Source organism: Giraffa tippelskirchi, chromosome 8 (assembly GCF_054371585.1).
Source record: "Giraffa tippelskirchi isolate mGirTip1 chromosome 8, T2T-mGirTip1v1.2.pri, whole genome shotgun sequence".
In the NCBI taxonomy this organism is placed as follows: domain Eukaryota; kingdom Metazoa; phylum Chordata; class Mammalia; order Artiodactyla; family Giraffidae; genus Giraffa; species Giraffa tippelskirchi.
In genome coordinates, this window is record NC_137282.1 from 115,433,857 (window position 1) to 115,460,449 (window position 26,593).

General features: G+C 50.7%; 1 protein-coding gene across 8 annotated transcripts in view; it reads right to left on the bottom strand.

Annotated features, from left to right (window-relative positions):
* Positions 1-26,593, bottom strand: part of KCNIP1 (potassium voltage-gated channel interacting protein 1) — a 406,169-nt gene that overhangs the window by 108,364 nt on the left and 271,212 nt on the right. Inside the window, exon 2 of one of the 8 annotated variants that reach the window (XM_081520782.1) lies at positions 400-470. The exons of 6 other annotated variants lie outside the window; for them this stretch is intronic. In XM_081520782.1, coding sequence (XP_081376908.1) covers positions 400-436 — 37 coding nt within the window. In that variant the 5' untranslated portion in view covers positions 437-470. Of the gene's footprint in view, positions 1-399; positions 585-26,593 lie in introns of all 8 variants that reach the window. One more of the 8 variants, XM_081520787.1, reaches the window with a different exon arrangement.

Sequence of the window (26,593 nt, forward strand, 5' to 3'; positions counted from 1 at the left end):
GGTCGAGGGTCTTTTGGAGCATCCAGGTGGGACTGAAGAGGTTCCCCCAAAGTTCCCCGCACCCTTCCAAACCGTGACGGTAGGTCTCAGCCATTTGAAGCCACCAGATGAAGCTCTTAAGAGCCAGTGTAATAGATCATGGGGAGATACTCCCTTGGAGCAGGCAGCCCAGTGCAAGCCACATGCACAGGCCTTACGGTACCTATGGTATCCGGAAGCCACTGTCCCCTCCAACCAAAGCCACGCCTCCCCCAACCAAAGCTAGGGGCCCTCAATGTGACCCCGAGTTTTGGCATCCCCTTTCCAGACGCAGGGAAGTCTCCTTTGGGACAGGAGAAACCTGTACATTGAAACCACCCTATCTGAGAATCGAGATACAACGAAAGACTCGAGGCTTACTGTGGCCGCTTTTGCTCCCAAACTGCCAGTGTGTCATCACACAGCCCTCCCGCTGGTCCAGCCTGACTTACCTGCAAGAGAGAACACAGATGGGATGACAGACACCTTCCCTGGGGACCAGCACAGCCTCCTGGAGGGGTCCAGAGCAGCTTCTCACACTGAGGGAGGGTTGGCCCTGAAAAGGCCTTCCCCACAGCAGGGCAAAAACAGGGAAGCCCACATTTTCTCTGGATGCCTTAACTTTGAGCAGGTCAACAGCCCCAGAGTAATGTGATGAGGCTCAGAAATGGAGTCTGGAAAGAAGCTCTTGGCAGGGACCCAGGGCGATGGAGAGGCCACGCCCTTAGGCCTCCATGAGCGTGCATGTAGGGAGGCAAGAAAAGAGATCAGCCTTCTGAGCTGGGGGGTGGGGACTTGCCTCCGCTTGGGTCAGTTCCTTGGGGAAGGGAACAGTGGGGACCAAGATATATTATTTTTTGCACCCAGGGGCTTCGTGGTTCAGCGAATGTTGAATCCTCTGCACAGCTGCAAGCCAAAAGGAAGTAGCAATTCCAGGGTGGAGTTTGGATTCTCCCTGAAAGACGATGCTCCCACCCCCCCATCCCTGGCTCCTGTACATCCAAAGGAAGCAAGAGTCCATTCTGTTCATCCTATGCCAAGCTGCCTTTTACTGTTTCCCCTGCAGGATATTCCCAAAGTTTATAGTTCTCTAGACTACAAAGTCTGTTGGCATCTCAGGCAATGGCAAGTGAGGGCTGAGAGTTTTAAACAACCAGGCTTCTCCTAAATATATCCGCACATGCCTAGCACACACTAAGATTTCATTAATAGTAAACACTGCTTATCCTCCCTGATATTATGCTCCACTTCTCACTCAGTCTATATCCTTGGTGTGTGTGTAGAAAAATAGATATGCCTCTGTTGTCCAAAGCCTGAGGCACCTGTCAGAAGACTTTCACTGCCAGTTTTTCCTTTGGCATGATTAATTTTAACTCAGCTCTGGATATTGACCTGCAGTTTGGGAGCACCGTCATCCAGGGGTACACAGCCTAAACCATAAGACAAATAAGTGTTCACCTGAAATTCACGATGGCAGCCATGGGCTCCAGCTCACCTAGATTTAGTTGACTTTTCCATAACCTGTTAATGTCAAGCACAAGGTCGGGTAGGTTTCTGCCCTGCAAACTTTCTCACAGTGTTGATATGCTAATATCCATTGTGAAACTCTAGTGCCCACCACTTCCTGGCCTTCAGATCACTGTCCTTGTCTCAGGAGGCAGGAAAAATATCTAATTCTCATATCAGCCATTCAGGAGTCACCCTTGGCATTTCCCTGGTCCCCATTTCCTTCTGAATTCATCACCAAGTTCTGTTGGTTCTACTTTTTAAATCTCTCTGGGATCCACTGTCACTGTCATCTGTAGAATTGATGGCCGGTGCTTGTGCAGCCACTTTGGGCCATGAAGTAACATCCATAGATTGATATTGGCAGAACAGGAAGATAGAAGGAGGCTGAGTTCTTCATGATTCCTCGAAGCTGCCATCCCAACCATGTACCAACCTCCTCCTGCCTTCTTTAATGTGTAAGAGAGAAAAACTTCATGCTTTAGCATTATGTTATTTTGGAACTTGAACACATGCAGTTGAACCTTGTCCAACTGAATCAATGAGGTGGAGAAAGGAGATCTGAGTTGTGAACAACTGTATACTGGGCTTCCCTGGTGGCTCAGATGGTAAAGAATCTGCCTACAATGCAAGAGACCTGGGTTTGATCTCTGGGTTGGGAAGATCCCCTGGAGAAGGGAATGGCTACCCACTCCAGGATTCTTGTCTGGAGAATTTCATGGATATGGACAGTCCATGGGGTATGGCAGGTGGAACACACACGACTATTGAATTAGAAAGTGTCAGGGAGCTGGGAGGACAGGAAGGTTCCACAGGTGAGAGTGGGCCCTGGAACCATGGGACGGAAGTTATCACAACCACAGATGGTTTGGGAATTACTGAGCTTGGGTATTATATGTCCACCCGTATTACCTCAGCTGTATTACTTCTTGCAATGATCTTATGAGTCTGATTTGTTTTATTAATGAGAAAAGTGAGTTTAGAGACATGATGTAATTTGTCAAGGTCACGTAGTTAATAGTGCATGCAGGATTCAACCCCCAAGAAGCCTGGCTCCAAGGTCTATTCCTGAAATACTGACTTCTGGAGGAGTATTTGTTTTTCTTAAATATCCAACAGAGATGAGTATTTTTGTTTGTTTGTATTTTACAAGTTGCTGAAGTACAGACAGAATTGACTGTTAGCCCAGAAGAAAATCTAAAGATAATCTAACTCGGGCCTTATAATTATTATCATTATATAATATTAATCATTATCATTATTAAAATTATTAACCAGTAACAGTAGGAGTATAATAGCAGCTGGTCAGCCTTTAGTAAAATACAATTGCAGTTTCCTGTGGAAACGTGTGAAGGAATAAAAGGTGGGTTGCGCCAGGCAAAGCAAGTTGTGGGACCCCAGGGAATCTAACTTGCTCTCCAGTCTAAACAACTTCCAAGGTAACGTCGCCAATGCTGTGCTTGCGGCAGCTGGGCCCTGGGCCTTCCTCAGGCTGCTGCTGCCCTCTCCTGGTCACATCTGGAACTGATGCAAGTCTCCCCCAGCGCCGCTCGCAGGAAGCTTGACTCCTGCGAGAGGGTGCTGCGGAGGCTTCTTCAGTACCCACTGCTCCCACCGTCCTGGCATCGTTGTGTTGGGAATGGCCGCACGACTTGTTAGGAGCGAAAGGAAGAGACCGCTTTATGTGGGGCTTGGTGCTCCCAAGGACTGCCCACGGACTGCTCACGACCAGGATAGAGAGGAGGAAGAACTGGACAGACTGGAGTGGGGCGGGGGTGGGGGGCGGGGGCTAAGAGTGGGAGGGTGGGAAGAAGGGGAAGAGGGAGGGGGAGAGGGGAGGAGGGAGGGGGAAGGGGGAGGACGCTGCTGCTGCTGCTGCTGCTATGTCGCTTCAGTCGTGTCCGACTCCGTGCGACCCCACAGACGGCGGCCCACCAGGCTCCTCCGTCCCTGGGATTCTCCAGGCAAGAACACTGGAGTGGGTTGCCATTTCCTTCTCCAATGCATGAAAGTGAAAAATGAAAGTGAAGTCGCTCAGTCATGTCCGACTCTCAGCGACCCCATGGACTGCAGCCTACCAGGCTCCTCTGTCCGTGGAGTTTTCCAGGCAAGAGTACTGGAGTGGGGTGCCATTGGACGAGAGGAGGTCTACTGGGGACCCGGACAATGTCACTATAGCCTTTAAGTGACAGACCTATATCCCAAATCCAGCAAATATAATTTCCATCTCATAGCTGTTAAGACCTTAGACACTAGATGTGTGACCTTAGCAAGTTACTTGGTATTTTTAAGGCCCACTTTTCTCACAGGGAACTGGGGGTGCTCCAGTCCGTAGAGAGGTGCCTGACAGGAGTCCATGGGCGGATATAGGTGGAGGGCTAACCCAAGCCTGGCCCCGGGTAGAGCTCAAAGCCATGGAGCAAGGGTGGGAACTGTCCACAGCACCTCAGCAAATGGCTGCAGGAATCTGAAGCTGGTCTGGCTCCCCAAGGGCAGGAGCTGTGAGTGAGGACGCTGGAGCCTGGGTTAAGGAAACAGATACTGCCCTCTGAAACGCAGACTGTAAACTCGCATCTATAAGCCGTCTCAGCTCCTGCCTAAAATCCAGGGCTTGGAGGTTTCTGAGCACTCCCCCCACCCCAGGGGCCACTTTCCTTCATTCCCTTGGCGCCTCTTACTTCCCCATGGTTTGAGCTGAACAGAGACAGGAGAGAACAGACAAATCTTTCTCCTGGAGGCCTGGTCCATTTTATTTCACATTCATTTATTCAACAAATATTTCCTGAATACCTTTTCTGGGCCCATCATCATTCTAGGGCTGGGGGACTCAGCAGTGAACAGAAGAGATGATCAACCTGTCCTCATGGAGCTTAAGTAGGGATAAAGGGAGATAGGAAACCAACATGCTGTTGTTCAGTCCCTAAGTCATGTCTGACTCTTTGCGACCCCACGGACTGCAACACACCAGGCTTCCCTGTCCTTCACCATGTCCCCGAGTTTGCTCAAACTCATGTTCACCTAGTTGGTGATGCTACACAACCATCTCATCCTCTGCCACCCTCTTCTCCTTTTGCTTTCAATCTTTCCCAGCATCAGGGTCTTTTCCAATGAGTCAGCTTTCCATATCAGGTGGTCAAAGTATTGTAACATGTGAACAATTACAATATGTAATGTGATCAAGTGTGAAAATATCAAGCAGAAACCAGAGAGCACAGAAGGGGGGGTGCTGGGTGCTTGGGGTGGGGGAGGTCAGGGACAGTCTCCCTAAGGGGATATTTGAGCAGAAGGAGGTGAGAGCCTGAACCTGTGGATGTGTGGAGAGTGCTCCAGGCAGAGTGTACAGCGGGAGCAAAGGCCCTGAGGCAGGAGCACAGGCACCACAACTGTGGACCAGCAAGGGGGCTGGAGTGCTGGAGCACCGAGGGAGGGAGGTGGGGCAGCGGGCTAACGGAGGCTGAGGGGCGATCCGGATCCTGCCAGGCCTGTGCTCCTTGAGTGAGATGGAAAGCACGGGAGGAGTTCTGAGCACAAGAGGGACATAGTCGGGTTTACTGTTCAGAGTATCTCTTTGTCTGCAGGCAAAGAATGGACTAAAAGAACAATGAGGAGGTAGGGGCAGAAGCGAGGAGACCACTGGGGAGGCTCCTGCAATAATTCAGGGCAGAGATGGGAGTGGCAGCTTCCTATGGAGAAAGCCTTGCCAGGCAGTTAGGGTCTGAGGACAAGAGGGAACAGGGGTGGTAAAGCGATGTCTGAGGCAGTGGATCCTGGCCTATAGGACTCGCAGGGGCCAGGGAGGAGCTGGAAAGGATGAAGAATCCATATTCCCACTAGGTACCCATACACAGGATATACCTAGTATGTGTATATATCTTTATTGTAATCTATTGTAGATTCTGTGGTCCTAGAAATAATGTTAATTTAAAAATGCTGCTGATACATTGTCTGTTTTGAATGCATTTGCGTTTATATTTAGTGGATCCTACCCATTGTTCTGTTGGTGGTGTGGATGGGTTGGGGGTGGGAGCCAGCCCACTGCAGACACGGAGGTGGAATTTGCATGCAGACAGCCTGGTTTGCAGGCCTGGCTCTGCCACTACAAGCCATGACCTTGAGCAGGTTATTTCAGGTCTCTGAACCTCCATGTATCCATCTGTGAAGTGGAGATGAGAGGACCTGCCCCAGGGCGGGTGCTATTGTGGTGGAGGGAGCACTAGGAGTCAGGCGGTGTTTACAGGAGGAGCTCGCTTTCTTTCCCGCCTCCTTCTCCTAAAAGCCACCCTCTGGGGGTTTCCCTGGTGGTCCAGTGGTTAAGACTCTGCGTTTCCAGAGAGCTCAAATCTGGTGCTCTATAACAACCTATAGGGATGGGAGTAGGAAGGGGGAGGGAGGTTCAGGAGGGAGGTTCAATATGTATTCCTCCAGCTGATTTATTTTGATATATGGCAGAAACCAACATGGTAAAGCAATTATCTGCCAATTAGAAAAAAAAAGACTGTATACTTCCAATGCAGGAGGCTCAGGTCAATCCCTGGTTGGGAAAGTAAGATCCCACAGGCTGAAACAAACAAACTAACAAAAAATGGTCTCTGTTCTTGAGTTACCACAGGCTTGCTACGTGACCGTGGGAGACTGTCCACCTCCTTGGGTCCCTCATTTCGTCCTGTATCAAACAGGGATAGTACTGCATGGAAAATATCCTCAGAGGCCTGGGATCAGGAGGTGTGATGTGTCATACTGGCTGGGCCACGGATGCGGTCTCTGCATGCAAAAGGTGATCAGTCAATACTCTCCTTATGGATGAATCAGAGGTGCTGGCCCAGAGAGCAGTCCCAGAGAGCCTGCCCCGGTTCCAAGGCCTCGGGCCTCTGCTGGCAATCCACTGTGGTCAGCGCTCTGCCCCTTGGAGCAGGTGGCCTGTTCTCTGCTTTCTGCTTCCCTTGTCCCTGTGTGTGCTTCCTGCTTCTGCAGGGTGACAGGCAGGCCTCCAGGGCCCAGGTCACTTCCTGGGTGGCTTCCTCCAGCACCATACCTCTACACACCATCTCTACACAATGATCCACAATTTCCATTTCCTGCCTTGCTCCCTCCTGAACGCCAGACTCCTGCTTCTAGTTGCTTTCTTCACATTTCCACTTTGATGTCTAACAGAACCCTCAGATTTAAACGAGATCCCTGAAATTTCCCTCCAAACCTGCCCTATGTCTCCCGGTGGCATTTAATGAAACTATTCTCCCAGGCACTTGGACACAACTTTTGGGGACTTGCTTGACCCTGGTCTCTCTCACACCCACACCCAGTCCAGCAGCGTCTCCTGTGGGCTCCACCTTCCAAACATACCAGAGACTGTCCCTTCTCGTCCCTTCCACCTGCTCCCCACCACCTGCATCTGGGGCTCCATCTCCCGCTGCCTGGGGACCACAGTGGCCTCCCAGCTGGCTTCTCTGCCTCCTTCATCCAGTCTCATCACTGCAACCCAGTGATCCTTTCTTTATAAATCCAAGCCAGATTGTTTTATAAATTATGTAAATTTAAACCTGGAAAATTTCTGCTCAAAATCCTTCAGTCCCTCCCACTTCCACCTCAGAACTGAACAAAGATCTTTGAGAAGATCCTTGTTTTTCCTGGAGGCAGAAACTGGAACAAAGTGGAAAGTGTACCTGCCTCCTTGAAGCTTAGAGTGTGGCAAACACAGCCAGCCAGGATGTAAACAGTCAAAGGCCCTGCCGACAGAGGTTGGGGGGGTGGAAGGTCTTTGAAGAGGTGCCATTTAAGACATCAAAGAGACTGAGAACTGAAAGGGAGTTCTGAGACCTCTACTTTAATAATTCCTCCTACCCCATTTAGAAATGGAGGGAAAATGAGCCCAGAGCGGTAAGGTGATCTGCCCAGGGCCACACAGCATATTACCTACAGAACTGGAATTTCAAGACAAGTATCCTGACAGTCTGGTTTGTGGCTAATGATAGCTAGCCTGAAGCTGCAGTTCCTAACAGTGACGTCTGGGGATGCTATGAGACATTAATCTTCTCTTATTAAACATATACAGTCCGTGGGGTCGCAAAGAGTTGGACACGACTTAGCGACTAAACCAACCCAAACACATAATACAAAATAAAAGGTGTATGCCTCTCATGCTTAACATGTCCACACCTGATACTTCTTCTGATGAGCCACATGCGGGTGTTACCCACTGGGTTAATGGTTCCTCCATCCTGCCGTGTGCCTTCATCCGGCGCCTTAGTCCGCTCAGTCTGGATCTCCCCGTCTCACCCACACCTCTGCTTTCTCACAAATCTGACTACATTCACAGTACATCCAGGACCTGGCCCCTCTCTTAACTGCTGCCTTCATGGCTGGCCCTACTGTCACCCTCCGTGAGGTCCTTGCAGAAGCCTCTCGGGTGCTTCCTTGCCTCTCCCTGTGATCCCTCAGCCCCACACCAGTCCATCAGTCCACACACAGCATAACCGTTAAACTGCTGTTTGGGTTTCACTCCAGACTCTCTACTGGCTCCCTTTCTCACGCAGAGTAAAAGCCGCAGCCCTTCCCCTGCCCTGCAGGCCACACACCTTTGTCCTCTTGTCACCTCCCTGGCCCCTTTGCCTCCATCCTCACCTTGGTCTCCGTCCCTACATTCCTGGCTGGGCACTGGCTGTTTATTCTGCCAGGAAAGTTCTCCTCCCAGAGACCAGCACATCCGCCCAGACTGCCTTCAGGTTGTGCTCACCAGGCTAGCTGACATTTCAGTTTGTTCCCTACTTGATTTTTTCCTTTGCTCTTACAACAGGATGGCCTGCTTGCTTTCCTCATCTTGTTGGTCGTCTGCATGTCAAATAAGAGGTCTGTTCCCGGCGGTGTTGCTCACCTTCCCTAGGTTGCTCCTGGCTCCGGGCACCACACGACACAGATCTCAGCTCAGCCCCGTCTCGTCCCCTTTGGACACCAGGTGGTGCCACACGCCAACCCCAGGTCCTGGCTGATGGGCCCTTGAAGGAATGAGGGACGCTGAGAATCGGCCCAGGGGAGGCCAGTGGTCTGACCCCTCAGTGACCGCCCCTCTTCTGACCCCACAATGAGAATGATCCTCTCAGACCTGGGGATTCACAAAATTCTTCTCCATGGATTGGAGGCCACTTCCTGGTTCAGTCTGGACTCAAGTTCTCTACACCAAACTCCGAGCCAGGGAACCTGTGCTTGGCCTGCTGTGTCCTAGGCACCGTGCTGAGCGCTTTTCTCCAGCTGTCCCAGTAAATCCTCACCACAGCTCTGGTCCCATTTGCAGACTTTGAGGAGCTTCCCTGCTGGTTCACATGGTAAAGAATCTGCCTGCAGTACAGGAGACCTGGGTTTGATCCCTGGGTTGGGAAGGTCCCCTGGAGAAAGGAATGGCTACCCACTCCAGTATTCTTGCCTAGAGAATTCAATGGACAGAGGAGCCTGGCGGGCTACAGTCCATGGGGTCGCAAAGAGTCGGACACGACTGAGAGACTTTCACTCACTTGGACGTGGAAACGGGTTCAGAGAGGCCAGGTTGCTTGCCTGAGGTCACACAGCTGATAAGTACAGAGCTAGGACTCCAACCCAGGCTCCTTTGGGTCAAAGTCAGGGTTCTTCCACTGTATCAAGCGTCTCCCCTCACTGGCCTGGAGAGAAGGCAGAGGCAGAAGTTGGTCCACCCTAAAGTTAATACGTTTCAGGAATCAAGGCAGGGAAAGGATGCTAATTTGTGCTGGCTATTTTCTTTCCATTACTTACTGCCCACGTCTCTGACGATAAGGATGTGTAAACTGAGCCCAGAGAGGTTGTGGTGCTTGCCCAAGGTCACACAGCACAGCTGTGTTCTTTCTCCTCACGTCCCAGGGCCTGTGCAGAGATGCTCCAGGTCAAATGGCAGAGCTACACTGAGATGGGCAGGTGCTCTTCAAAGCCTTGCAAGGAAGCCTCCTGGGCAGGGTGAAACTTGGGAAGGGACCTCCTTGGGTTGAAAGAGATAGGATTTAAATAGAGAATGATAAAGAAGAATTAATGATCTGGGAGGCTTTGGACACAGTCTGATCTCAGGGTTCTTATAAGGCTTTCTGAGTCTCTTTCCTGTCCTGTCTCCCTGGGTATTTCTTTCCCTCTCTACTTTAAACTTTGATTCAGATGCTTGTCCTCTTGTCCCCTAGATGAGTCTGGGCAGCGACCTGGGCAGGAAGACAGAAGGACAGGAAGAAAGAGCCTCTGCTGCAGACAGGCCTCAGTGCTGAGAGGGCAGACCGCTGTCTGAGTGTCCTGGCCACCAGCGGAGGCACAGCCCTGATCCTCTGGGGGCGTCTCTGGGAGGCGGCAGGCATGGCCATGTGGCCCGTCCTTGCCATCACTAAGTGGTGTGTGCACTGCTATCCTTTCCCTGGTGAGGACTGGGGCTGTGAGCTGGCAGGCCTGGCCCCAGTCACCAGGCTGTCAGCAGCTGAGCTGGAAAACCCCCTCACTGTGGGAAAGAGAGGAGCCAGAGGCCCCTGAGGAGAGACTGGGTGCACATGGCAGTCCCAGCTCCCACCCAGGGTCTGAGCCAGATGCAAGAAGTGCTGTTCAATGCATGATTCAGGGTGCTCGGGGCTGGTGCACCGGGATGACCAGGAGGGATGGGATGGGGAGGGAGGTGGAAGGGGGCTTCTGGAGGGGGAAAACATGTACACCCATGGTGGATTCATGTCAATGTATGGCAAAACAAATACAATATTGTAAAGTTAAAAAACAGATAAATAAACTAATAAAAAAAAAAAAAAAGAAGTGCTGTCACCACTGAAAGTGAAAGTGAAAGGCTCTCCGTCGTGTCCGACTGTTTGCGACCCCATGGACTACACAGTCCATGGAATTCTCCAGGCCTGAATACTACAGAGCCTTTTCCTCGGCTCCTAACGAAGAAGGAAAAATAAGTAAATCAGCAGTTTGGGGCCTGGTGGCTCCCTGTGGGGAAGACAGCTCTCCTTCTGTGCAGGGAGGTAAATCTGTTGGTTTTTTTCTTAAATAAATTCCATCCAGGACAGCTTTTCTTTGGATCTCCAGCTGCTTCTGAAAAGTCTTTGAAATGGAGACGAGCAGAGACAAGTCGCTAAGGCTCAGACTTGCCCTGGATTGCTGCAGCCCGTTCCTGGTCCCCAGGGCCACGCACGTAGACTCCCTCTGTGTTTGCTGAGCATCCACTACGGGCCAGGCTCAGCACTGAGGCTCACACCTCCATCCTCACGGCTGCCCTGGGAGATGGGGATGCTAATGTCCGTTTCACAGATGAGGAAGCTGCCTACCCAACATGCTCCGACGGGAGCTGCTCTCTCAGCATCAGGCAACCTTGAGGCATGATTTCACGGGGCTGACTGTTCCTGGCAGAGGGAACAGAAACTCAGAGAGGGAATCACCTGGCAAGGCCACACAGCAAGTCACTGACAATCTGTAAGCCTGACTCTTGATTCCTAAGGCGATGTTCCCTCCACTGTCCACACTCAAGCTGTTCTCAGTTGCTTATATTTGGTATGAATGTGGGAAGGAGGTAGCCATGGAGAACTGATTATCTGGACCCAACATCAATCAGAATGGCTCCCTCTGAGCCTCAGTTTCTGGACCTGTGAAACGGGAGTGATGCTGAGCTCTGGAATTATATCTTTAAGACACAGTCTCACAGTCTGTTTCTTTTCTTCCGTCCCTCCTCCCCAGATATCTCCTTCTGGGTCACAAGGCCATGCCTGTCCCCTTGAGGTATAATCATTTCTCAGGAGATTCTCCCACCCCTGGTCTCACTGTTCTGTGAATGTGTTGTGCCCATTCACACCCCCCTCCAGTGCCTAGGCTGGTCCCTCTGCCTAGAGGGTCCCTTTCTTTTTGGAATTTTAAAATATTTATTTATTTTTCTGCTTTATGAGAAAATATTTACTATGTTTGATTCAGTTCAGTTCAGTTCAATTGCTCAGTCGTGTCCAACTCTTTGCGACCCCATGAATTGCAGCACGCCAGGCCTCTCTGTCCATCACCAACTCCCAGAGTCTATCCAAACCCATGTCCATCGAGTTGGTGATGCCATCCAACCATCTCATCCTCTGTCGTCCCCTTCTCCTCCTGCCCCCAAATCCTACCCAGCATCAGGGTCTTTTCCAATGAGTCAACCCTTCGCATGAGGTGGCCAAACTATTGGAGTTTCAGCTTCAACATCAGACCTTCCAATGAACACCCAGGACTGATCTCCTTTAGGATGGATTGATTGGATCTCCTTGCAGTCCAAGGGACTCTCAAGAGTCTTCTCCAACACCACAGTTCAAAAGCATAAATTCTGCGGCGCTCAGCCTTCCTCACCGTCCAACTCTCACATCCATACATGACCATTGGAAAAACCATAGCCTTGACTAGACAGACTTTTGTTGGCAAAGTAATGTCTTTGCTTTTAAATATGCTATCTAGGTTGGCCAATACCTTCCTTCCAAGGAGTAAGCGTCTTTTAATTTCATTGCTGCAATCACCATCAGCAGTGATTCTGGAGCTCAAAAAAATAAAGTCTGACACTGTTTCCACTGTTTCCCCATCTATTTCCCATGAAGTGATAGGACCAGATGCCATGATCTTAGTTTTCTGAACGTTGAGCTTTAAGCCAACTTTTTCACTCTCCTCTTTCACTTTTATCAAGAGGCTCTTTAGTTCTTCTTCACTTTCTGCCATAAGGGTGGTGTCATCCGCATATCTGAGGTTATTGATATTTCTCCCAGCAATCTTGATTCCAGCTTGTGTTTCTTCCAGCCCAGTGTTTCTCATGATGTACTCTGCATATAAGTTAAATAAGCAGGGTGACAATATACAGCCTTGACGTACTCCTTTTCCTATTTGGAACCAGTCTGTTGTTCCATGTCCAGTTCTAACTGTTGCTTCCTGACCTGCATATGCCCTTTTTTCTTGCGTTACATCCCTCCTTTGTTTCAAAATTTGCAGTGGCTCCCCCGAATCCCAGGGCACCCCTCCACGTTCCAGTCATATAACCGCAGTCCAGACTCCCCAGACAGGCCGGGCTCTTCCCTGCCTCTCTGCTGGGATGACTCCCTCCCCTTGTGCACTGGGCGAAATCCTATCCATCCATAGACCCAGCCCAAATGTCCCCTCCTTTGCAAAGTCTTTCCTGGTCCTCTGGCCCACCTTGAGTAGAGGCAATTGAGACCACACTCTTGGTTCATTTCTTGCATTCATTCATTAGCACATTGGAGGAACAATTATCTTATGTTGATTGAGTCACAGGGTTCAGCACACTGAATTACCAGTGTCTGTCTCATCCACCCGTGTGGCACTAAGTCAATACTTACTGAACCTTACTACATGGCAGGTTCTGTCTTTAGTCTCATTTCCTGATGGCACGCTGAGTTTCCTGAGGGAGGGACTGTGACTGGATCACCTCTGGGTCCCCACAGTTGGCATCTGCCCTCAAGATGGCCAGAGACTCTTTATCTACTGATGACATCACACTCATTCCTGCTCTTCACTAGAAGAGCCCAGCTTGCCCCTGACTCTGCCTCCCTACCCACCTTCCACAGGCCCAGACTGGCCAGGAAGTGGGTCAAGTGTCCCCAGAACACTTAGCAGCCTGGGGAGGGTCTGCTCAGCCCATGCCTGCCTCCCCCTCCTCAGCACCAGCCCCATTCAGACAGACAGGCAGACAGACAGACTGATGGATCCAAGTCCTCACCTTGGAACCAGTGGGGAAGGGGATCATTTCCTTTCATAACACTTACTGTTTATGGGGAATCTGGCCTGTCTAGCTTCCCTTTCTTAGGTTCAGGCTTAATTCATTTCACAAATATATCTGGGGGTGCATTTGGTGTCCCTACGAGGTGCGCCTGTGCTGGGGGTGTGGCAGTGGAGGGGACTGAACGCTGATCCAGTCCTACAGGGGAGAGGCCCACTGTCTAGGGGAGGACGGGCCGAGGCGCCCCGGTGGGTCAGCCCGACCTCCTGAGCTGGGAGGGAGGCAAGGCTGCTGGGCGGACGGAGGGAGAGAGGAGCGGGATCGAGGCAGCCTCCTCTGGGCCGCAGGGCCTCCCCCACTGCTGGAGGCCCTTCCTCACTCCTGCCCAGCATCAGGCAGAGGGGTCTCTGACTGACAGGGTGGGGGCTTGGCTGTCCGACTTCCTCTTAGGGTGGGGCGGGCTCCCCCTGGACCCCTGAGTTTCGGCCTTAACCCTCTGATCTCTTTCCTTGTGGCCCTGACCTAGGACCTTAGTCGGGAGGTCTCCGTGTGGACAAGCCCCCCCTTACCCTCACCCCATGACTCCCCTTGTCAGCATTCCCAGGCCTGCCTCAGACCTGTGCTGTCTCAGGAAGGAGGGTCTGTTTCCCAGGGCAGCGAGTTTAAGCAGCTGGGCCAGCAGGAGAGCGATGCTTATGTCAGGGGTGAAGGAGGGAACAGATGTTTTCTGAACAGCAAATCCATAGATGCAGGAGGCGGGAGGGGATGGGAGGGAGGGACACAGTGTTTTCACATTCTGGAGTGAGCCTGGGGCCTGAAGGATGGACAGCAGTTCTCAGTGGGGGCCGGGGAGGCGGGCGCGCCTGTGGAGGCGCCAGGTGGGCTCCAGTCTGGAGCTGCCCTTGGTGCCACGGCTGCAGGCTTCAGGGAGGCGAGAAGGCCGTCTGATCCCTCAGTGCATGGTCAGAGCTCCCCACCGGGGGGGCTGGGGGCCAAACCTGTGCTACTCAGGAACCCCAGACACGAGTGCTGCAAACTGACCTTGAGCTCCCTCCGAGAAACACTCCGTTATCAGAAACACACGCACTCCAGCACTGCGTGTGTGTGAATGTTCACATGTTGACGGGTGTCTTAGCAGGACCACCAGACCTGGAGCGAGATCAATGAATCATGGCTACAGAGCCCAGATCTTGGGCATGGAAAAGACCCCATGTTGCTTTTTATGACAGTTATGAAGAGATAAGTGCCTTCTTCTTTATTACTTGCATTATTGATATTTCCACTCCCCCAAACAGTGTTCCTGGCAGTTTCCTCACAGGGTCTTGTGGGGAGAAAGCAAATCCAAAACCTTCAGAGTCAGAGAGACTGAAGTTGAAATTCTAGCTCTAATGCCTACTGTGCAATTTTTAGGGTGTTTACCTCTCTGAGCCTCAGTTTCCCCACTTGCAATAATGGGGCTTCTGATGGGCATGTGCTGTGATGAGGATGAAAGGCCCTGGCTTGAATAAAGGCTCACTGGAGCCCTGGGGTGGTCTGTCTGACCTCTAGGTCAGTGGTCCCCAGTCCGGTCCTGGTCTGTGGACTCTTAGAAACTGGGCTGCACAGCAGGAGGTGAGAGGCAGCCGAGCAAAGCTTCCTGTGTACTTACAGCCGCTCCCCACCACTCCCATTGCGGCCTGAGCTCCGCCTGCTGTGGGATCAACAAATGTAATGCACTTGAATTATCCCGAAACCATCCCTGCCCTGGGCCATGGAAAATCTGTCTTCCACTGGTCCCTGGTGCCAAAACGGTTGGGGACTGCTGCTCTAGGGGATGGAGGAAGCATCTCAGACCCCCTCTAGGGTCTGAGAGGGGGGTGGGAGGGCTGGCCGCCCGGGGCATGGTCCGTGGGCTGCCTGGGGAGTTGCTGGGCCAGCCGTTCACTGTCCAGGCCAAAAGCCCTGGAGAGGCCTTTTGGCTGCAGTCTCATTTTCGAATGCCATCTGTGTGTGTGTGCGTGTGTGTGCGTGTGTGTGTGTGTGTGTGTGTGTGTGTGTGTGTGTATGGTGGGGTGGGAAGTGATTCCAAAGACAGAAAGTCCCCACGTGCGTCTCCACAAACGAGGGGAGGAAGGAAGGGTGGGCCAGGCTGGAATCCGCGACACCTGTCAGGTGAGACCAGTCCTGGCTTCTGGGATGAAGACGTTTATTTAAAAGCTCTGATATTTTCTGGAGAGAGAGGACACCTGCCATCCTCACGATGCTGAGCCGTTTCCTTGGGGTCTCGGGCTCTAGAATCCAGGGGAGCCCCCAGCCCCTCTCCTCTCCAGCCCATCCCTGCAAGCAGGAGCCTGTCCCCGTCTGGGGCTCAGTGCTGGGTGGGGCTGAGGGCAGGGGGCTCCCTCCTCAGCCCAAACAAGCCTCAGCTCTGTACCTCACTCAGGGAGGGCCAAACACCACAGATTGGTTCAAAACAGACCCTCCAAGCACTGTCTTCAAGTCAAATCAAAGTACCCCATGCTTTGTTGGCTCTCTGAGGGCTGCGAGCTGCCCCCAAGCCTGGGCACTGGGCCCCCGGGGTCCGCTAGGCTCTTGCGCAGCGGCAGGAGGACCTGGAGTTTTGTGATTTTTATGGGACTCGCAGGGATCTCAGTCCTTTCCCGGCACAGCTTGGCATCATGAGAAGCAATGGCGAACTCCCTGGGGGTGGGGGTGAGGCAGCCCAGGCTGGCGTGGGTCAGGCCAGCCGGGTGCTGGTCCCAGTGGGGAGTGCGGGGGGCTTGGTAAGGGGCAGAGGAAATCTGCTTGAAGGCGCTGGAGAAGCAGCCAGCTCGCCGGAGAAGCAGCCAGCTCGCCGCTCAGGAGGCCCGAGACCCAGCGGGGCTGCCCTGCGGCTTCCACCCACCGGTGGTTCATGGTTGCATGGAATGGGCGGGAGGGGCTCAGCTCAAGCCTCGGCTGCTGAAGCGGGAAAGGGATTCACGACCAGCCCTGAGAGCCAGAGAGCCAGACTTGGAGAGACAGATATTCTCCATTATATACTATTTTTTTTTTCTCATATTGTTTAGGGCCATTACTAGCTTTGTCACAGGAGCGTTGAGAGCCACTTACAAACACGGAGTGGGCTGTGCTGGAGTCTGGAGTCCTGTTCCTGTCTTCCCCACAAAGTCCACACACACACACACACACACACTCACATTCACACACATACAAACACACACATACACACACCACAGAAGAGCGGGGACAGCCAGGGTCACAGCCCATACTGGCCACCAAGGGGGACACTGAGGTCACCTTCTTCCTGGAAGGCCACCTGTCTGTCTCTGGCTCCCAGCCCTCTGGACATGTGCTCACACCTTCGCGGCAAGGGAGGCTGGGAAAGTAAGTGTCTGTTCTTCCAAGCTTCTCCCTGCCTCCCCTCATTAGATAGTGGAGTTTCTCAAACCTAGGAGGGGTTTTCACAGGGCAGGATCCTCCCCGGCCTTATCCCATCGCTCTCTACACCCAGGGCCTCTTTTGTTTGGTTATGCCCAGTGATGTGGTCCCCACCTTAGGGCTCTGCCTAAGCTCTTCCAGGTCTGTGATGCCTGCGCCCCATTTGTGGCCCCCTGGCTCCCCAGTGAGGCCCGATCACTGGGTCCAACAAGCACTGCTGCTCAGTTCCCATCCCAGTTATGCTTTAACACTTTAGATAGTTTTCCTGCCTTTCAAGCGCTTTGCACCTCCTGTAATCATTGTAACAGAAGGCGGATGGAAGCATCCTGCTGCCGAGGATTTGGGCTAGAGCTTACAATCTGGGGCAACGGCTGGGAAATAACCCTAGCTGAATAAATAGAACAAATAAATACAGTTGTTGGATGCATGTTAGGCTTGCCGAGAAAGTGGGATGGTTTTCATGACCGTCATCCCAACCCAGTAATTCATTGTACAAGAGAAGGTCAGACATTGTCAAGGAGAGAGGGAAGGGAATTTGCAGAAGGCAGTGCACTTTTGATTGTTCTCTTCCCCTTGATGAAGGGGTGCTCCCTTGGGACACAGCCCAGTGATGGAGAGCCAGGAGAACTTCTCCCAGAGATGAGGGTGCCCATTTCATGCCATCCCTTCTCCAGGGGCTCCTGAGCGGCAGACACATCGTGCAGCCATTGGCCTGAAGCTTGGGTATAGAGCCCTTGAGAGAGCTTCCTGAGCCCCTGGAGCCTGGGGTGTCTGTGAACGTGTGACTGGAGTCTACACTCCCCTGGAGAATTCAGGGGCTGGGGACCGCGCTGAAGCAGCCTCAGGTGGCTGACTACAGAGACAGGGCATCTGGGCTCTGCCATTTGGTGAGGCGAGGATGCGCTAGTTTTCCAAGGCGGCTGAGGGAGGTAAGCAAGCTTGAGACGTTTGCATGAGATACCCTCGCCCTGCCAGCAGGGCTGCTGGCTGGAAGAGAGCACCCAGGCAGACAGAGGCTGTGCCTAGTGGGGTGCAGGGGGCCAGGAGCTGGGGACGCAAGGATGGTTACAGAAGTTCAGCTGACAAGGGCATCTACCAGCAGCAGACTGGGGGAAAGCCCTTCACCAAGGAGCCCCACGAAAGAGCCAGCACTGGGAGGCCAGAAGCAGGAACCTCTAATTTTGGAATTGGTTTGATCATTTTGGATGGACAGTCATGCAAAATGATTCAGATAGTCAGAGAAACTTGGGATGGAATCTTCCTTAAAAATCCCCTAGGATATGGTACCAAGCCAGTGGTCTTCCCTTAGTCTGCAATTCCATTAATGTTTCAACTTCCCCACATAATTTCTTATAACTTAATAAATATATTTTCCTAACATCTAGCCTTTTCTCTAGTGAATCAACTCTTGGCTATTTAGAAAACAGACTTAATTAGCCTTTTTTTCCTTCTCCCGACTCTATGATTACTGTTGAGATGTTAGACAGTTTCTTAGCACACATTAAAGATGTGATTCAAACTCTGTATTCCAATATTCAGTTTGGTTTAGTTCATTCTTTATTGGGCTTCCCTGGTGGCTCCGCTGTAAAGAATCTGCCTGCCAATGCAGGAGATGCGGGCTCAATGTCTGGGTCAAGAAGATGCCCTGGAGAAGGGAACGGCAACCCACTCCAGTATTCTTGCCTGGAGGATCCCATGGACAGGGGAGCCTGGTGGGATACGGTCCATGAGGTCTCAAAGAGTCAGACACTACTTAGCGACTAAACAACAGCAACAACAGCAGCACACAATGTGACAGAACAGCCCTCCTGGCTGGGGGAAAACCACCAAGAGCACTGGCCAAGTCCAGAGACGCTTGTCTCTCCTCAGCCAAGCCTCCCTCCTGCCCTGCACCAGAAGCAGGAGAGCTAGGATGGGAGGAGAGTCTGGGAATGCAGGCTGCTCCCCCCAGTCTCTCCACCCCATCCCCAGTCTGAGCTGAGGCAGTGAGACATTTAAAACTGCATGTGAGACTGAAGTTCTAATTGTATGGGACTTTCAGCCACTTGAAGACTGAAATTATTCCTGAGATGAGAGCTGAAGTGATTGCAAAGCTAAGAGAACAGCCAGAGATGTTGTAAAATAAAGAGGGAGGGATATGAGAGACTAGAGAGTTGAAGACAGTTTGGAGAAAATGGAGCTCTTTGTTATTTGCACCCCATTTGTGTTTAGACCAATCCACAGATCTGTTACCTTCTGGTTCACTTATTTATTAATTCATTTCCTGCCTCCCCACTCCCACTTCACTCTGTGCTCTATGAGACCAGGAATCTTCTTGGCCAAGGTCAAGGTCACTGCTGTGTCCTTCATACCTAGAACAATGGCTGGTACATAGTAAGTGCTCAATAAATCTATTTTAAATAAGGGAAAGAACAAATGTTCAAATATATTTATCAATATTGCTGTGACCTATTTTATTAAGTTGGTTGAAAATGTTATTTGACATCCGAGGACTGAGTTTGTCCCCAGTTAAACTAGCTTGGACTCTCAACCCCAGGAGCTAGTCAGTGGGCTGAGCCACTGATCACCCAGCTCAGTGCTTTAGGCAGGGCTCTGTCCCCCAGAGACCAGCCACCAGGGGCGGGAGGCAGAGCCCAGAAGAGTCTGGGGTGACGTGAAGGCTGGGCCTGGCCTCCCCCTGGGACACAGCTGTCACTGAGCTCCAGTTAAAAATGGCATTGAGGGGGCTGGTGGCTGACAGGAGCACTCTTGATGCCAGATTAAGGACTTTTCCCAAGGACTTCCCTGATGGTTCAGTGGCTAAGACCATGTACTCCCAGGGCAGGGGGCCTGGGCTTGATCCCTGATCCAGGAACTAGATCCCACAGGCTGCAACTAAAGAACCCCCATGCGGCAACAAAGATCCCACATGCTGCTACTAAAGCCCAGTGCAGCCAAATAAATAAATTTTTAAAAAAAGGGAACTTTTCCCAGAGCCCTTCCGTGGGCCGGGCACTTGGCACACCCATTCTGTTAGTCTGCAAGCCACCAGCAGAGGGCGGTGCCACCACCCCATTTCCAGGTTCACCCCTCCTGCCCATCCTCAGAGCTGCTTGCACCCAACACTTCCTTATCTGGAGCTTTAGGAGGCAGCTCGCACATCTGCTTTGTTTAAGGGAAGAGGGTTGGAGAAAACAGGGTGTTTTAGTTTCTTAGGGCTGCTGTAACAAAGTACCACAAACTGGGGTGGCTGAAAACAACAGAAATTTATTCTCTCTGGAGGCCAGAAGTCTGAAATCAAGGCGCCGGGTGGGCCGTGCTCCTTTGAAGGATCTAGGGAGGAACGCTTCTTTGCTTCTAGCTTCTGGTGGTCCTGGCGCTCCTCAGCACTCCTCCTCTCCTTAGCTCGTGGCAGCAGAACTTTCTCCGCCTCTGTCTTCACAGGGTCATCTTCTTTTTATAAGGACACTGGATTTAGGAACCACCTCTAAACTCAGGATGCTTTCATCTCGAGGTCCTTAACTGATTACATTTCCAAAGACTCTACTTCCAAATGAAATCACATTTTGAGGTTCTGGGTGGACATGAATTTTGGCAGGACACTACACCCCAACCCCAAAGGACTCTTGATTGAGGACCTACTTTGCCCTCGGGCCTGTGCAAGTCACCTGCATCCTCCAGTCTTCATTATGTTCCAACAAACTGGGAGACATGTGTTATGGCTTCCTTTATTTATTTTTTTCCCCAGAGGAGGAAACTGAGGCTCAGAGAGGTTCCCTGACTTCCGTAAGTCACATGTGAACCAGGGTTGAGCTCAGGGCTGTCATACTCCAAAGCCATCTATACTGGTTTAAGAGAAGCTTGAGGATAGAGGTTTTGGCCTTATTCATCTTTTCATCTCTCTTCTCCCATCATTTCTGGAGCCAGCACTCTGCACATTGATAGCTCTGAAAACTGATAAATAAGAAAGGGACCACTGACCTTGAGAAAGACCTGGAGCAGGTGTATCACTGACTTGGTTGCTGAACCTTATGGTTGCTGGGCGTGTGGACCACCCCCAAAAAAACCTCCTTCAAAAACCTCTGTGCTGACAAGTGACACCATCTCTCATTGACTAGATGCTTCTGCTCTACCGAGAAATCTTGCAGCCCCTATGATCTCAGATCTGTGCTAGCTCTGGAAAACAGGAAAGGCAACCAGAATAATGATGAAATCTAAACAACAGCTACAATTTGTGAAATGCTTACTACCCCACAGGCCAGATGTTTTATACAGGTGATATCTTGAAATCTTCATAACAGCCCATATAGGTAAGTATTATTATTCCTGTTTTTGCATGGAGGTTGCATTCTGATCTGAGTCTCCCTGACTTTGAAGTTTGTATTTCTGCACCCCTTTTTTTTGCTTCTTTCCAACTTCCCTGCCAGAAGGACACCTTTGTACTACTACAGATTTCTTGGGCAAAGGGTGGAGGGAAGTGGGAAGATGCTGGAAGCAGAAATGTCTAGGCTGAGTCAAGAGGATTCCTAGGTCCATGGGGAGGGCCCCCATACTGCTCTGAGTTTTAAATGACTTCAGAGAGAAAAAACATCATTCCCTGAAGAGCCAATTAATGCAATTAAATTTGCATATCTAAATCAGTTCATGAAAATTGTAACAAGCTCCCAGTGGACTTGGGGGGTGGGGTTCAGGAGTGTTGAACACCTAAAGAAGATTTTTGTGTTAAGGTTTTTCATTTGCTTGTTTTATTTCTTCTAAACTTTAACTTCACCTGGCTTGAAAAATAGAGAATCACTAACTCATGGGTCAGGTATAGATTCACTTCAGACACACTTTGATCATGACTTCTGCATCATATTCTATGCTGCCTGCCTCCTCCTTAAGTTACTTTTGTTCTTTTAGCCAGTTCCTTCATGGTAGCAAAGTGACTGTAGCAGCTGTAGTTCTCACTCTTGTACCAAACTCCTTCTAGAGATAGCTTTTCTCTTTTAATCAATAAACCAGATTTCTGAGCTTAAATCTTATGGAACTAACTTAGGTCACGTGCCTTCCCTGAACCAATGATTAAGGCCAAGGGAACTAATGGGATTAAACTACTGTGTTCAAGCCCATCAGAGACCACTCCTCGAGCTACAGGTGAGATAATTATATCTCAGCTGCTACAGGACAGGGAAACGGCGGGATGGGTGTTGGGAAGACAGATCAACATCCTCTACAAAGATCTCCAAGGGGAAGGAAAATGGAACTGACATTCTTTGAGCATCTGCTGTGAATCAGACCCTTTTTAACTTTTGACAGCACATTGTATGGTAGGTGTTTTTATTTCCATTTTCAAGATGAGTAAATAAATTGAGATTCAGAAGTTTGCATCTCATAGCGCTCTCGACATTGGTAAGTAGTGAACTTCGGGTCTGAATCCTGGCTACTTGTCCCTGCTCCTTCCATCTGCCAAGGGGGCTCTGGCTTCGCGGCCTCCCCCTCCTCTGTCTCCTTCTTCAGATCCCTCATGCTTCCTAACACTTGGAACTCTGTGACTGAGGGATATTGGCACACAGATCTGAAGATTCTTAACTAAAAGGTGGACAGAATCCAGCGTTGAGTGTGCCAGGGACTTGTAGGATCATCTCATTTTTCCTAGTGCCATGAATCAACATTTCTCTTACCAGGTTGTTAGATAAAGGTACAGAGAGGGCAAGACATTTTATACAGGTCACACAGCAAGCAATGAAGGATCAAGAACAGCAGGTGCTAGAAGGTTTGTGTTCTAACCATCTCTTCTCTCAATTTTTAAAATTAAGTTTTACTGGAGGATAGTTGCTTTCCAGGGCTGCGTTCGTTCCTACCGTACAGCAGAGTGAGTCAGCTGTATGTACACACAGCTCCCCTCTTTTCTGGATTATCTTCCCATTCAGGTCACCACAGAGCAATGGGCAGAGTTCCTGAGCTTCACAGCAGGTTCTCATTAGTTATCTGCTTTATACGTAGTATCAACAGTGTGTATATGTATATATCGATCCCAATCTCCTAATGCTCTTCTTTCAATTGCTTTTAAGGCAGCACATGTAGCATTTCTGCACTGAACTGGTGGACATTGCTGGCACCCTCAGCCAGGCTTCACAGGTGGGAATCACCTTGGCCAAGGCCCCTTTCAACCCAGGTCTGATTTCTGAGCTCCTCAGGGCCTGCTAGAAACTCACTCTAACCCAACAGAGCTTCTGACGTGCCTCCAACCTATACGTTCCCAGGACATTGTTTGCAGCCATCATCTGTTTAAACGTCACAACTGCTCTGTGAGAGGCAGGGCTCACTCTTCAGGGACCCAGAGGGGTCCCTGTGGAGCTCAGACGTTAGCCACTTGCCCAAGATTACAAGCCAGGCTATGAACTGGCTCCATCAGATAACAGCGCCTGACTGTACCACCTCTAACAGAGGCACTGGGAAAAGGTTTGAAGGGGAGGTGGGATAACTTCTGTGTTTTGAAGGATGAGGGAAGCATTAAGCTATAATAGAGTCCCCTCGTTGGTCCAGTGCTTTTCAGGTTCAACTCACTCGCTCATTCTATCATCCATTCAACCCTTTAGTAACTACTTATTTTTATTATTTTAAAATATTGATGATTGATTTTTGTCTGCACTGGGTCTTCGTTACTGCACGTGAGCTTAACTCCAGCTGAGGCGAGTGGGGCTCCTCTCGAGTTGTGTGTGCAGGCTTCTCACTGTGGTGGCTCCGCTTGTGGAAAGCGGGTGTGCGGGCTCAGGAGTCGTGGCTCGTGGGCGTAGTTGCCTCGAGGCATGTGGGATCTTAGTTCCTGCACCAGGAATCGAACCCAAGTTGCCTGCATTGGCAGGTGGTTTCTTAACCTCTAGGCCACTAGGGAAGTCTCAGGAGATATTTACTGAGCACCGTCCGGGTTCTGTGGATGCAGTGATGAACAGGACAGGGTCTCTGTCCTGAGGCAGCTTCTGCTTATGTGGCATCTCACAACAGCATGGGGCAGGCCAGATGTCAAACTGTCATTCCCATTTGGCAGACTAGGAAACTGTCGCTTAACCAAGTGACGTACTGGTCCAGGACCATGCCCATTATGCGAGTGACATTACTAGGATTGGAACTTCGGTTTTCCAACCCCTTCAGTTACACTGCCCTGGACACCAGTGGGATCACAAAAGAGAAAATGTCAGCTTGCTTTCTTTTCTAGTTTCTTTCTTTCTTCCTTCCTTCTTTCCTCCTTTCTCCCTTCCTCCCTTTGCTTTCTTGACATAAAAATATAGAGAAGACAGTGCGTTCTTGCAAGGCTCTATGTGGAGAGCTGCAGTCAGGAGGGACCCTAGGCCTGGGAACCTTCCCTGAACCCCCAGAACTTTGGAACCAAGGTCCTTGCAGAGAAACTATTAGCATGCAGGCAAGTTATTGCAACCAACCCCGGCTTTTAATCAGGCAGCATTTTAACTGTCCCATTTTGTCTGCGATTTTGCCGGATGTTTACATCATTTGTAATGAGACAAATTGGGACAAATTGCCAAGGACACTTATGTAAATGAAACCAACAGACATGCTCCCATCTCCAGTGGTCGATGGAGGGCCTCTTTTACTTTCTCCTCCCTTTATCTCTAGGGATGCTGTAGGGAAGAAATGGTACTTTATATCCTGCAAACCTTCTCCCTGGGAAAACAGAATATTCCTTGTAAGACAACAGCTTTACATTTGCGGTTGTAATTCTCTCCTTCATCTTATTCACTCTCTCACCCACCTCGAAGGAAAAGTAATGGTGCAATAAACACAGTTGTTTTAACTTTTTCTGTTTTCCCCTGCACAGAGAAGTTGAATCTGCATTTCCTAGAGTAGGTCTGTGGAACCTTTGGAGAACTCTTCATTCAATTGAGTTTGGGAAACAGGGCTAGTAAAGTTATCCCAGAGTCTCCCGTGCAGGACCTTTCAGAGCCTTTGATAAGCTAATGAGCAATGAGAATCTCCTAGAGCAGGTATGGCTTCTAGGAGACCTTTCATAAATTGTTCATGAGCAGAACCAGCTTTGTAAAAAGTCCTGTGAACACCGTCTCCAGAAGACTCTGCAGAAACACAGCCTCTCTGGCAGCAGCCCGGACACCCTCCTATCATACCTTGTAAGTCTGGCTGATGATAATCCCAGATTCTGGAGGGTGAGGTCCCTACCTGAGTGGACAGCATGACTGGGATGTGCGGGAGCCGGAGGACTGTGGCGTGCGGGCCTGGAGCGGGCGGAACCTGACCTCAGCCAAGCATTCCACTCGCTTTACCCTGCTGGCCTTGTCAAAGACTTGTGCTTACTGGTCTCCCTGCCTTTGCATCTGTGGGATCCTCCAGCCTCTGGGCCTTTCTCCTCTCCATGCTTTGCAGTGCAGGCACATTGCCCTGTTCCCTCATCCTGTCTTCCCATCCAGACCCGGGATCTGCAGGGCAGAGAGCCTGTGTTCTGATCTTGAGATCCTTCATCTCTAGCTCAGGGCAGGAGATGGAGATCCTTCATCTCCATCTCAGCTCAGCTCCAGCTCAGGACCTAGTATGCTCACTAGGTATCAGATCTGAGGCCTAGAGATGCCAAGACAAATAAGACATGGACCCTGCCCGGGAAGAACATGCAGCTTAGGGGAGGCGCAGACAGGAAACCAGTCCCTATCAGAGCGATCACAGGGTGATGAGGGCACCAAAGGGCAAGGGGACCTTGCCCAGCCGGCGACTGTCAGGAAGGCTGGATTCCAGAGGGCAAGCAGTGACATGAGGGTGAGTAGGAATTACCCGAGTGAAGACGGGCGTGTGGAACTGTGTTCCAGGCAGACAGAACAGCCTGAGCTAAGGCCCATAAGCAAGAGCCAGCATACCGGTTTAAGAAACTGGATGAAGGTTGGTGTGGCTCTGGGGGAAGCACAACAGATGCAGAGAGTGATAAGTGCCAGAAGGGGTGTCTGAGGAAGAGGGAGCTCCACATCCTGCCTCTTTCACATGTAGAGGGGAGCTTGGGCAGAGGGAGTGCTGGCTTTCACAGTGCATGGAAACCACAGATGTGAAAACAAAGACCCACCCCCTTACCCAGCCCCGATCTGAGCACTTAGGCCCTGCAAGGTCCTGCCCGCACCCCTGCCTGAGCAAGAAATTATTTGAAATTACCAAAAAAAAAAAAAAAAGAAAGAAAGAAAAGAAGGAAGGAAAGAGAAAAGAAAAAAGTTAGTGGCAGAAACACTTCATGCTTCAGCCTTTGTTCCTGCTGTTCTCTCCTCCTCAAACTCTTCCCTGTGATGGTCACACAGCTTCCTCTCTGTTTGTTAAAACCTCTCCTCAGATGCTCAGATGTCACCTCTGATAAGAGACCCTTTCTGAACATCCGTTTGAGAAACAGCTCCAGTGTGGGCTTCCTAGCTGGCGCCAGCGGTGAAGAACTCGCCTGCCAGCGCAGGAGACATAAGAAGCAGCCCCAGCCTTCTCTACTTCCTCAGTCTGCTTGATTTTCCCTCCCTTTTACTTTCTTCCTCCTGATGTTCATTACACATTGATTTGTCCATATGGCCACCGTCCATCTCAACTACTGTGATGGAAACTCCATGGAGATGGGGCCATCTTGCTGATTTCCAGTGCCTAGCTCAGGGCCTGGCCCACAGTAGATGCTCACTAAAAGCTTTTGATTGAAAAACAAACAAAAGACCAGTTATAAGCACCAGGTGCTTCCACATGTATCGTCTCATTAGATTCTCAAAACTATAAGAATCAAAAACATCACCCTTGTTTTTGGGGTAGGCGCAGCAAGAGAAGGCACTTGTGTCAGGGCCCCTTGCCAGCCACAGGTGGAGCCAGGATGTGAATTCAAATTTAAAGATTCCACTACTCTGAGCTTTGCTGTTGCTCCGTCGTGTCAGACCTCTTTTTCCACCCGCTGGACTGTAGCCCGCCAGGCTCCTCTGTCCATGGGATTTCAGCCCTATTAAGTAGACATTATAG